Source organism: Patella vulgata, chromosome 5 (genome assembly GCF_932274485.2).
Source record: "Patella vulgata chromosome 5, xgPatVulg1.2, whole genome shotgun sequence".
NCBI classification, from domain to species: domain Eukaryota; kingdom Metazoa; phylum Mollusca; class Gastropoda; family Patellidae; genus Patella; species Patella vulgata.
The window spans coordinates 71,693,536-71,706,474 of record NC_065883.2 but is presented as its reverse complement, the minus strand read 5'-3'; the positions used below and the strand labels follow the sequence as shown (position 1 = coordinate 71,706,474).

Genomic DNA, 12,939 nt, shown 5'->3' with positions numbered 1-12,939 from the left:
CCCTTTAACTGAGCCAAGCAAGATATGACAATTTTTTTTTCTTAGCATTATCCCAATTTTCTTACACATAAAAACTATAATTTAACTGTAATTATGATGATTTAAGGTTAAATTCTACTGACCAATCTAATAGCTTGCATCTGTCGGGATTTTTCTACTTCCTGCATAGATAAACACGTTTAGTAATGTGGTCAACCATACTCTTTCATATAAAAATATTGATGGCTCTGGTAAATCTCATCTTAAATTGTTGCACAGTAATTGATTGGTTGTTAAAGTATTTGTTAACCAATTGTAATTTTACACAGAAAATGCGTCCAGTCTAGCAAGGCTTGTGTTGATGTTTCAAAGATCAAGAGCGTCTACAAGAATTTTAAGTGATCAAGGGTCATAACTCTGGCAGTAATTATCAGAATCGCTGAATAGATATCTTTGTCTCATGATCTTAAACACTGTGTATGAATTTGAAGTCAATCGTATATTAACTTTAGCATCTAGAGCATCCACAATGGTCATGGACCGACATGTGCAACAACAATATATAAAGATATCCAAGACTTGCAAAACAAACCAATTTTAATAAACCCCTGCGTTTTTTGAAAAGTGGATAACAACAAACTATATTGTTTTACAAAGTGTACAATTCTTATTAACTAGATAATGACATTTTATCTGAGTTATTTTAAAACAAAAAGCTATTTATTATTAAGTCTTAATGGTATGTGTAAAATGTATTCTGTCTGGAATTATGACGGCCCATAATCACAGAACAGTTAAAGGGGTTGTTTCTTTAAATCTAAGATGGAAAATAGACTGAAAGATCGGGTTTAATGTCTAGTCGTCCACTCAACCATAACAAGCTGATTTCAGAATTAACATTTGGTAATTGATTTGGGCATATGGCTCTTTAACAGTTGGAGGGAACTACAGGACCCGGAGAAAACCCACAAGGTTAGACAAATGACCATACTAAAATTAGGTTGTCAACAGTTAGCCCTGCTTTAGAACAGAAAATAAGCTAGTTGACCGACATTTTATGTCCTAAATCGACGATTTTAGTCGAAAACATTTTTGGATATGGCGGTCATTTAGGACAGAGATCTATTCTCAAAGTATGTAGTAGATAGACCTCTGTGTGCAGAATGGCAGGCGACCCTACTCCTGGTTTTGTACTAGTGTGGGATTGAAACCATGCCACTTGACTCAATGACAGACCTTGAGATCAAAAGTACACCTCTTGATTCAATGACAGACCTTGGGATCTAAATCACACCACTTGACTCAATGTCAAACCGTGGGATCTAAAGTACTCACTTGACTCAACAGACCTTGGGATCTAAAGTACTCAACTTGACTAAATGACATACCTTGGGACCTAAACAACGCCACTTGACTCAATGACAGACTTTGGGATCTATATCACACCACTTGACTCAATGACAGACCTTGCGATCTAAAGTACTCACTTGACTCAATGTCAAACCGTGGGATCTAAAGTACTCACTTGACTCAATGTCAAACTGTGGGGATCTAAAGTATTCACTTGACTCAATGTCAAACCGTGCGATCTAATCCACACCATTTGACTCAATGACAGACCTTCTGATGCACAATCTAAAGGTACGTGTTTCCAAGAGAGTTTTTAAATTTAGATATAATCACGTTTTTCATTGTAAAATAATTACATACATTATAGTGAAATAGGGTTGAACCTGTCACTTTAAATAAAACTATTTTGTTCCCATCAAATTTTACCAGACACCTAACAGAAGTTGAACAAAAGCCTGTCACAGACGGTGATTTTTTCCCACAGTTTGTATGATTACGTTAGTCGCCTTGTGTTTTTACACAACCTGTGGTCTACATTGAATACAATATTATCATAACCTTCATATTCAATCCCTTTACCATAGCCAATACAATTAACAAGGATATTGGATGCTGTAAAGAACTTCAAAACCACACGAAAACTTGATCACCAATATCCTGTGCCCTTGTATACAAAAATCTAAATCAAATTTGTTTCCATGAAAACACAAAAGTTATTAAATCTGATAAATAACTAATTGGCAAAACTTACGACTACTATAACAGGTTTATGTTTGTACAAAGTTTCATAATGATACATAATATAAATGGTTGTATATCAACAACAAATCAAATTTCCTTCCACGGAAACACAAAAATAAACCTGAGAAATTGCTAATTAGCTAAAGGCAGCACTGCTATAATAGATTGATTTTTGTACAAAGTTTCATGATGTATCTAGAAACAAAACTCGGAAGGAAGGACCGACAGAGTCCATTCCAAAATTCACCTCTTAATTTCATTCAGCGCAGGATATGTAGAGCATGATTTCAATATGACCAACCTGATCTCTTGTGACAGGTTTTGTATACAATGCAGTGTATGCATACTCTTACTACAGTATCCAATATAATATCATTTGTGTAAAGATCACTGATTAGAATTAGCCAGTTACATTATCCACTTTTAGAATCACAGTATTGACACAACTAGAGTTGATTGCATGACGAAAAAGTTTTACTTTTAAGTTTTGATAGTAAAAACAAAACCAAAATTGTCTATCATAGTAGTCTCATTAATTAACTGTATTACATGAATGTCCTCCCAAATACATTCCCTTTTCTAAATGCCACAACAACGATAACAACTTACACCAATGTATGAAACATTTCTTACCCTAGTTCAAGACAAACTGCTAAATGTCTGTCTCTACGTAAAACACAGGCCTACCAAAAAGGCCTCACGATTCTGTTGTTGACATGTAAACGCAAACACACAAAAACAACATTTCCCCAGCAGATTTTAATTAGTTATGTGTTGCAAAAAACGTTAGAAAAAAGATTGAACATGTTTGTTTACATAAAGTGTCAATATTGAAACCTCGAACACAGGAATTTTGCTTTCACCAATGGCCACCATTTTCTTTTTTTCTCCAAAAAACAACATTATTGAGTAGTGTAAAGACATGTTACCAATTGTAACCAAAACCATCCAAAATTTGAGTTGGTTGTTTTTGGTATTATAATAGTTTATAAATCGGTACAGAAACTAGGTGGAAGCAGACATTAATTGCCACAAGAAGAAGAAGAAGCCATCTAATCTTAAAACTTACGTCGTTTTCATCATCGCATGATTCTACCAGACAAAACCACATTTTACCTGCAGACGGTTTACATGTTTCACTGACAGACGACAAAAAAACAGTAATCTTTACCACCGAACAAATAAAACATACAAACACATTCGACTCGCCGCTAAAAAGGCCAATGAATGGAGTATAGGTAAATCTGTAAATCTCTTAATCCAAGATGGCTTCATGTTTATCTTTAATCCAAGGCCAAACTTGACTTCACAATCTTTTTCTCATAGTGTTGAACTCTCGGAGATTTAAAGAACCAGGGCCCTGTTTCTCGAAATCTTAACTATAGATAAAATCCAAATTTTAGTAGATACTTTAATTTTAATTGGCTAAGCACTAAAATCAATCTAATATTATCCAATCAAATTACTAAAATTTGGATTTTATCTTAGTTAAAATTTTGTGAAACAGGCCCCGGAACCATAAGCCAAGTTTGTTTAACGGAAAAGCACGAAATACATAGCGGTTAATACAATTATTTTGAAATTAAAATATGGTGAAGAGCTAAATCTATACTGGGTACCTGTATCTGATCAATATAAACAACTTATCTCCCCGAGGGCAACCTTTTCGCCCTTCTGTCTCTAAAATGTCTGACAAGGAGTAGGGTCACCTGTCCAACCTTGTGGGTTCTCTCCGGGTCCTCCGGTTTCCTCCCACTGCTAAAAGATCCCTACGCGCAAGCAAATTATTGAAATAAAATTGAACCATGTGTTAGTCCCGAAATGACCTAGTTTGTGTCAAATGGACGTTAAACCCTATTTCTCTCTCTCTATCTCTCTCTCTAAAATGTCTAACTAGGACCTGGCCTGAGTATGTAACATGAACAATATTCTTGTAAACAGGGTCATATTTCGGTTAGCACAAAACAACTCCTACTACCCGGAAAAGGTTCATAAATTTTTTAAATAATGCAAGTAATTATGTCAACATATCCTTTCCATAAGTATAACACGAACCCGAATGTCAATATTACCCGCAACAGGTAAATTTCAACATTAGTAATTTCCGCCATTAGCCGTGGGTAGTCGTAACTTTCCGTAAATAAACAATCTGTGACGTCATTTTAGTCCTTCTGCTCATATTCTAGTCTATATTTCTATGTGCAGAAGGACTAAAATGACGTCACAGATTGTTTATTTACGGAAAGTTACGACTACCCAGGGTGAATGGCGGAAATTACTAATGTTGAAATTTACCTGTTACGGGTAATATTGACATTTGGCTTTGGATTATACTTAGGGAAAGGATATGTTGACATAATTACTTGCATTATTTAAAAAAAAATGATGCTTTTCCGGTGACCTTTAAAATTATTTCTTATCTGTTTTTATCCTCTCTTTTCATCAAAAAGAGGTGTTGAGCGGTCGAATGGTCTGACACATGTGCTTTAGATCATAAGGTCTGTCATTGAGTCAAGTGGCGTAGTTTCGATTCCCCGCTTGTAGGTGACAAGGAATAGGGTTCTGATTTCTCTGGGTCCTCCGGTTGATATAAAATTGAACAATGTATTAGTCCTAAAATGACCTAGTTTGTCTCGAGTCGAAGTTAAACCCCAAAAGTTAACCATGTAATTATGTACTGGTCGAGTCGAACATATCTTATTGACCGTTTTTAAGAGCATTGTAACCTTTGCTACCACTAATGTGACCTGCACTCACAAACCTCCTGACTGCAAATTTCATGGATTACAAGCAAGCCAACGTTTTTTTTTGTTTAAACTTTAAGAATGCTTCAGGTAATTTTCTCTCTGAATAAACTAACGATCACTTTGATTGTGAATAACCAAGTCAGGAAAAACAAATTGACTTACGGGTTGAAACCATTTTCTTGAGCATGCTCTTATGAAGGAGAAGTTTCTAGTTTAGAAATTGGGTAATTATAAAGAAAGCCAGTGGAAAATCAAATGGAAAGGAGAGAGAGAGAGAGAGAGAGAGAGAGAGAGAGAGAGGGAGAGAGAGAGAGAGAGAGAGATGGGGTTAACAATTCCGGACTAACATATGGTTCAATTTTATTTCAATTATTCGTTTGTGCATATAGGGTCTTTAGTGGAAGAAAATTGGAGGACCCAAAAACCCATGAGGTTGGACAGGCGACCCTACGTTTTGTCACGTTCAAGCGGGGAATGGAATCAATGCCTCTTGACCAAATGACAGACTGTATGATGCAACACACTCGTGTTAAATATTCGGCCACCGAACACCCCAGGCGGAAAAGAATGGAATAGGGTATAAAGTAGGTCATTTCAGGACTAACATATGGTTCAATTTTATTTCAATAATTTCGCTTGTGCGTAGGGGTCTTTAGCAGTGGGAAGAAACAGGAGGACCCGGAAAAAAACCACGAGGTTAGACAGGCACGTACATCCGGGGGGTCAGAACCACCCCAGTTGACTCAATGACAGACCTTATGATGCAGCGCGCGCACGCTGACCATTCAGCCATCCAACCCCCACTTTAACAAAATAAAACAATTTATAATATAATAAATAATTTACCTGTGAACATTTTAAAGGAACTTGTGTTGGTCAATATCCTGTTTTATGTCTTCAGATCAATAAAATAAACAGTATTCACAATAATTTATCCAATCAAATAGTATTTGAAAGAAAACACACACTTACTTCACACAATCGACAAACCTAACATTTATATTGAGAAGAAAGAAATCTTTTATGTTTTCCAATCTTGCGTAGATAGAATTTACTTCACACAATCAACAATCCTAACATTTATATCCAGAAAAAAATTATCTTTTATATTTTCAAACCTTGTGTAGATAGAATACAGTACACAAAATATATCTAATAATTCTTGGCCATAGAACATCACTCAGTGTCATTTACATAAATACGGAACTTGTTTTTATTTAGAAATGTTTGTAACGTCTTGACATCAACTTTCCAGTTATTTGAAAGAAAAGACCCACTTTATGAGTGAAGTGCACAATATATATATCTAATAATCCTTATCCATCGAACGTCCTATAGTCTCTTTATTCAGAGATAACGAACCTGGTTTGTTTCAAAATGTTCGTACATTCTCATTTATTTGAAAGAGGAGACACATATTGGTATCTATACAAATCTTATATCATCCATAAATTATTAAAAATACTGAACTTGGTTCATATCACAAACATTTGTAACATCTCGAGATTCCATTTATTTGAAAGAAATGTCACATTTCTACAAATCCTATTAATAATGAGAAAAAAGTATGTTGTTTTTTGCAGGGTTTAAGTCCTATAACGCACACAATAAATATGTTAAATATCCATAGAAAAAGTGTCAAGAATCTTCTGTAAATCAGATTATTCCAGAATGGTGTTCAGTGATGCCTCTATTATCTCATATACTGCACATCCTATTTAGATAAGACAGCATTTGAAATATATATAAAGCTCTTATCAATATAATGCACTATGTGTGAACTGATGCAACATCATGTACACAAGTATACACTACCGGTATATCTACATGTATATAACAAGCACCTGTTCCTATATATATATATATATATATCACAACACAATCTAAGGTGAGTTTCTTTCTCCTGCTCTATGTAAACTATATCCTCAACTCTACACTAAAATAAAGCTCCACCTGTTTCAGGTAAATGTATTTACTTTTATATTGTATTCCTGTATGCTGTCCATAAAGGGTGTTTCAATGCAATAGAGTCTATTCTACACTATTCTGTAGCTAACCACTACTACCAGAAACTCTCCCGTTCTGTCCCTCAAGTTTTACACTGATATAAAGTTTCACCCGTATCAAGTAAATTTCTGTACTCTTTTATTTAATATTTTCGTATATCGTATACTACTGTCCTCAAAGGCTATTTGATGCAATAGAATTCTATTTTACACTATTCTGTAGCAGCCACTATTTCAAGAAACTGATAATCCAACTTCACACCCAAATAAATCTTCATTTGTTTTAAATGAAATGAAATGGGGTTTAACGTCCTACTGTTTTGTTCCGATTGGGCATATGAAGACGGGCATATGCCATACAGTATGCTATAAGGGTAATTTTGCCCGGGCAGCGGCACTGTGACCTACTCTTATATCGAATTCCAACAGTTTTAAATAGCCCCTACTAAAAGAAACCTTTACTCTTCCATATGACACTAACATAAAACTTCACATGTTTCAAGTAACAAACAAATACTCTGATACTTCAAATTTACATGGACATAAAGCTACACCTGTTTCAAACAGCCAACTAATACTACTACAAGAAACTCGACATGTGATCCTACAACATTTATAGCTGTGTTCTTTCAGAAATAAATGGCCTACAAATCCACAATGAAACATGTATACTTTTTTTTATAAATCCACACAGTTAAACAAACTCTGCTCCTTCAATCATTTTTTCAGTCTGTTTATTTATTATTTTAAGAATCTGAGTTCACCTGTTCCGACATGCTCTAGGATACAAACAACTATAGTTTAACATAGAAAAAACTCCTTCAATATACTTTTACCATGTTCTAATTCATTTCAATAAAATTCTCATGTTCTCAATAGAGAGAGAGGGCGTAATGGGGTTTAACGTTCACTCGACATAAACTAATTCATTTCAGGGCTAATATATTGTTCAATTTTATTTCAATGGAGGAAACCAGATGACCCAGAGAAAACCCACAAGGTTGGACAGGTGACCCTACTCCTTGTCACATACAAGTGGGGAATCAACTTGACTCACTGACAGGAATAATAATCTAACGCACACACATTAAACCCTTTGGCCATCCAAGAACTGCTCTAAATACGGTTTTTATTCAACCAATTCTCACTTTCTAAATCCTACAATTTAACCCAAACTGTACCCCTAAAATATTGTAGTCCTCCTTTTCAAATCATATGGATCATTAGTCTGTTTAATCTGCTGCTTGTCGTTCGAGTGATTAAAAATCCCTTGCAAACTACAAGATTGTGACAGTTCAATCTCTAACAGAAATATCAATCCCAAAATTGTTCAATTCCATTCAGTATCTACAAAGATATGCTGACTTGAAAATTTCTCAACCTTCAGCATCCTCTGCAGATGATGTAAATAAGCCAAAGCTCCTCATAAGTGTTCGTTAAAAAAATCTTGATGGGTCTCTTTTTAATCCAAATGAATCCACTACGCTGTCATTGACCTATGAAAAGGTTCATCCATTCAACTGAGATTTCTTTACAATCCAAACTTATCAGATGAATAAATCTTTAAATCGAGACCATCATCAATTCTGACGTAAATATAGGAACTAAGAAATCATTTATATTCTTTCTGTGCTTTTTCTCGTATATCTGATGAACAAATACTCAAATCGAGACATTCAACAATTTTGACGTCAATATCAGAACTAAAAAATCGTTTATATTCTTTCTTTCTTGTATACCAGATGAACAAATCCTCAAATGTAGACCAACAATTTTTGACGTCAAAATAAGAGCTCAAAAATGTTCCTCCATTCAACACAATTTTGGTGCTTTCTTAGTATGTCCTTTGACTAAGAACAAAAATTCAATAAAAAATAAATGATATCCATCAAAGTTTTTGTTAATCCTTCGTCTTTCACCTTAACTTATCGCCTTCAACTGTAGCTCAATAACATGCGGTTAATAAAATATTTTCTCCCAACCGCTTGGCTTTGTACAGGTGTATATCAGATGAACAAATCCTCAAATCGAGACATCAACAATTTTTGACCTTGATACAAGAGCTAAAAAATGTTCCTCCATTCAATACAATTTCGGTGATTTCTTAAGATGTCCATCAATGTTTTTTGTTAATCCTTCGTCTTTTAACTTAACTTATCATCGCCTTCAACTATAGCTCAATAACGTGCGGTTAATAAAATATTCTATCCCGACCACTTGGCTTTATACAGGAGTAAATATACTGTAGTGAATTGACTATGGTGTGAAAAAGGGTTTTGTTTATCAAGTTAGGGGCCTGTTGTTGTTTCACAGCGAGACCTTGATGGCTGAGTTAATACTTCATATTATTCACGGTAAATTACATTAGCCCACATGATTGAACCTGTCTCACATAACTCATGATAATTTATACCTATATCCCTATAATCTGTTTTATAAAGGGGCTGGATAAGAGTCACGCTTTATAAAGGGGTCAGGGATATTTGATAAATAAGACATACAGCTACTATATGTGATGTATATATTGCTAGGATTTTGACAGCCAAGCAGTCATGAAATTAATCCTAGTGTCAAATCCAATTTTGTGTGAAATTAATCTAAGGTGACCGAATGGAATGGTTTTATGCGGGCACCTTTGATCACAAGGTCTGTCGTTGAGTCAAGTATCATGTTTTTGACCCCCTACTTGTACCTGACAAGAAGTAAGGTCGCCTATCCAACCTCGTTGTTTTTCTCTGGAGCCTCTGGTTTCTTTCACTGCTAAAGACCCCTACACGCAAGAAAATTAGGCATTGGGTGACCAAGAGAGTGAGAGAGAGAGAGAAATGGGGTTTAACGTCCACTCGACACAAACTAGGTCATTTCGGGACTAACATATGGTTTAATTTTATTTCAATAATTCGCTTGCACGTAGGGGTCTTTAGCTGTGGGAGGAAAACGGAGGACCTGGAGAAAACCCATGAGGTTGGACAGACGACCCTACTCCTTGTCACGTACAACCAGGGATTCGAAACCACGCCAGTTGACTCAATGACAGGCTTTATGATACAGCGCACACCCGTGCTAACCATTGGGCCATCCAACCCCCCTTGGGTGACCGAATGGTTTAACACGGGCATGTTTGATCACAATGTGTATCATTGAGTCAAGTGTCATGTTTTGACTCCCTTTTATTGAAATAAAATTGAACCATATGTTAGTCGCAATGTGACCTAGTTTGTGTGAAGTGGATGATAAACTCCATTTTTTGCTAAGTCGTAGGGGTTACTTTCCACTGTTAAAGAAATGAAATGGGTTTCAACGTCCCACTATTCTGCACCAACTGGGATAATACAGTTTGGTGCAAACGAAATGAAATGAAAAGAAATGGGGTTTAATGTCCTACTGTTCTGCTCAGAACTGGGCTAATGAAGACGGGCATACGCCATACAGTGTGCTATGAGGGAAATTTTGCCCGGGCAGCAGCACTATCGCCTACTCTTATATCGAATTCCAACTGCCAGGGGATCTTTTACGTGCATTCCAATATATACATGGGACCTCGGTTTTTCATCTCATCCGAAGGACTAGACAGCTGTCCTTGTCAGGCCCTCCGTTCTGCACCACTGACAAGGGGAAACCACGTTGGAAAATCCCGGTGAACTTTCTCGGCTAATGCAGGGATCGAACACCCGACCACCAGGCTAGCGAGCCAGCGTCTTAACCACCTAGCCACCATGGCTCCATGATGCAAACAGATAATGTAATAAAATTAAATCCAGGTCAGCTTTAACACATCAATCAATCAATCAATCAATCCAATCAGTCTATAATAAGTAAGACAGGATAATCTTTTTAAATACACTTAAACATCTAAACACAAGAGGGGGGTCACGGTGACTAAGTGGGTAAGACGCTGGCTCGCTAGCCTGTAGGTCAGGTGTTGAATCCCTGCATTGGTCGAGTAATTTCATCCAGATTTTCCGGCGTGGTTCTCCCTTGTCAGTGATGCAGGACGGAGGGCCTAACAAGGAAGGTGTCTAGTCGTTTATATGGGACGAAAAACCGATGGTCCTGTGTACACATTGGTGTATGACGGAGGGTCTGACAAAGGACAATGGTCGTTCCGATCCGACGAAAAACTGAGGTGAACATAAAAGAACCCTTGACAGTTGAGATTCGATATAAGAGTAGGCCGTAGCGCCGCTGTCCGGGCAAAATTTCCCTCATAGCACACTGTATGGTGTATGCCCGTCTTTATTAACCCAGTTAAGAGCAGAACAGTCGGACGTTGAACCCCATTTCATTTCATTTCATTTCTAAACACAAGAACTCAAAGTATTTGACCAAGATTAATTTTTGACTTTTATCTCAATGTTTACGTGCATATCCATTGTCCGTATGTACAGGCATGTATATTTGAATAAAGACATAGCGTACAAATAGAATTTAATATCAGTTTCACTGACCCACATCTAATTTGGGTTTTCTATGAAATATATGCACCAATAATGTAGCAATTGGTTGACTTATTCAAAAAATTTATATGAAAACATTTCTACATAATTGAATTTGATTCACATCTTTTTTCCCTCAAGAATTTTGACTTAATAGAAGGTTGTTTTTTTCATATGTGGGATATCTTAATTCCGTACACCGTACACTTGATCCATCAATAAATACAAGTTTATGGCCGATTATAGGCTCTAGTGAATTGAAACACAACTACTTGAGTATTTTGGGAATGTCTCGACGCATAAACTGAAACCTATCGCCACTTGAAAGGGTGTTTATCTGAAAGAACTTAAATAAGAACACTTTGCAAATCCTTGTGCGAAATACTTCAACATCTAAAAAACAAATTAAAATGTGTAAGATGTGTCGTAAAAATACACTGCATACAGGAGAAGTGTGTTTATATTCAAAACAACAAGTTCCCTTTTTTGAAGATTGCAACAAACAAACAAATAAACAAACAAAAAAATAACAACAATTCTTCTAAGGAAAATCAAAACATTAGGCTGTAAGACTTCACATTAAAAAATTACTTTCTTCGAGAGGCAAATAAAATAGATCGTAATCGCCAAAGAAAAATCTATTGCATTGCAAATTTTTTTTTTTCTTTCTTGAGATAAAAATAATTATTGATAGTAAAACAAGAGGAGATAACTAAATAATAAAAAAATAATAAAATATTCAATTTTTTTTTGGCTCATCTTCAACACACGAAGAAAATTGATTTTTAAGCTCCATAGAAAGGCCACAAATATGTCTATTACTAGTATGGATAACAAAACTCCAAAAGATTTTGCACCTTCTTAAAAATTGATTTCTAAGCCCCGTAGAATGCCACAGAGGAGATAACTAAATATAAAAAATAAAAAAATGTTATCCATGTTCAACACATCAAGATTTTTAAGCTCCGTAGAAAGCAACAAATATGTCTATTACTAGTATGGATAACAAAACTCCAAAAGATTTTGCATCTTCTCAAAAATTGATTTTTAAGCTCCGTAGAATGCAACAGATATGTCTATGTAGTCGTCAGAGAACATAATGCATCTTTCTTTATATGCAGAGGTCGATCGTTAAAACAAGACAAGGGATTGGGATTATTTTGTTCGATGAAAAGAGAAATGTGTAAAATGCGAAGAAAACAAACTTACCACGCTGCGTTGTAATGCTTGTTGTTCGCGAATACCTTTCCGAAGCTGAGCACGTCTTCCTGAAATAGACAAGATAATAAATAAAATGTTTTCTTAAATCCAAAATACATATAGCACAATGCATAATTTCTGGAAAAAAAGACTTTTGCTTTTTAAGAGAGAGAGAGATAGTGTTTAATGTCCACTCGCTGTGGGCCTTCAATAATTCACTTGCGCTTAGGGGTCTTGTGAATCCGATGGTCATTGTGAATCCGATGCAAGGCCGGAGATCCCTGGGGGATGGGGGGTACGCCCCCATGGATTTTCACTGGGAGGGATTTCATATGCCTCGTCCCCCCCAGAAAAATGCATCAATAAAATTTCAAGTCTCGCTCAAAAACGACAATTTATTCTCGGAACGTTCATCTCTGTAGAATGCTCAGAAATGGTCTCAGATAGCGTTTTCAGGCATCCGCCACCTTCGTCCCCCCC

The 12,939-nt window shown here is 35.9% G+C and overlaps 1 protein-coding gene across 4 annotated transcripts in view; it reads right to left on the bottom strand.

Annotated features, from left to right (window-relative positions):
* LOC126821917 (apoptosis-stimulating of p53 protein 1) overlaps window positions 1–12,939 on the bottom strand; it is a 126,755-nt gene that overhangs the window by 70,041 nt on the left and 43,775 nt on the right. For 2 of the 4 annotated variants that reach the window (XM_050550536.2, XM_050550537.2), the window contains exon 4: window positions 12,469–12,527. In XM_050550536.2, coding sequence (XP_050406493.1) covers window positions 12,469–12,527 — 59 coding nt within the window. Of the gene's footprint in view, window positions 1–2,371; window positions 2,437–5,663; window positions 5,772–12,468; window positions 12,528–12,939 lie in introns of those variants that run through there. The other 2 variants (XM_050550543.2, XM_050550544.2) reach the window with 2 other exon arrangements.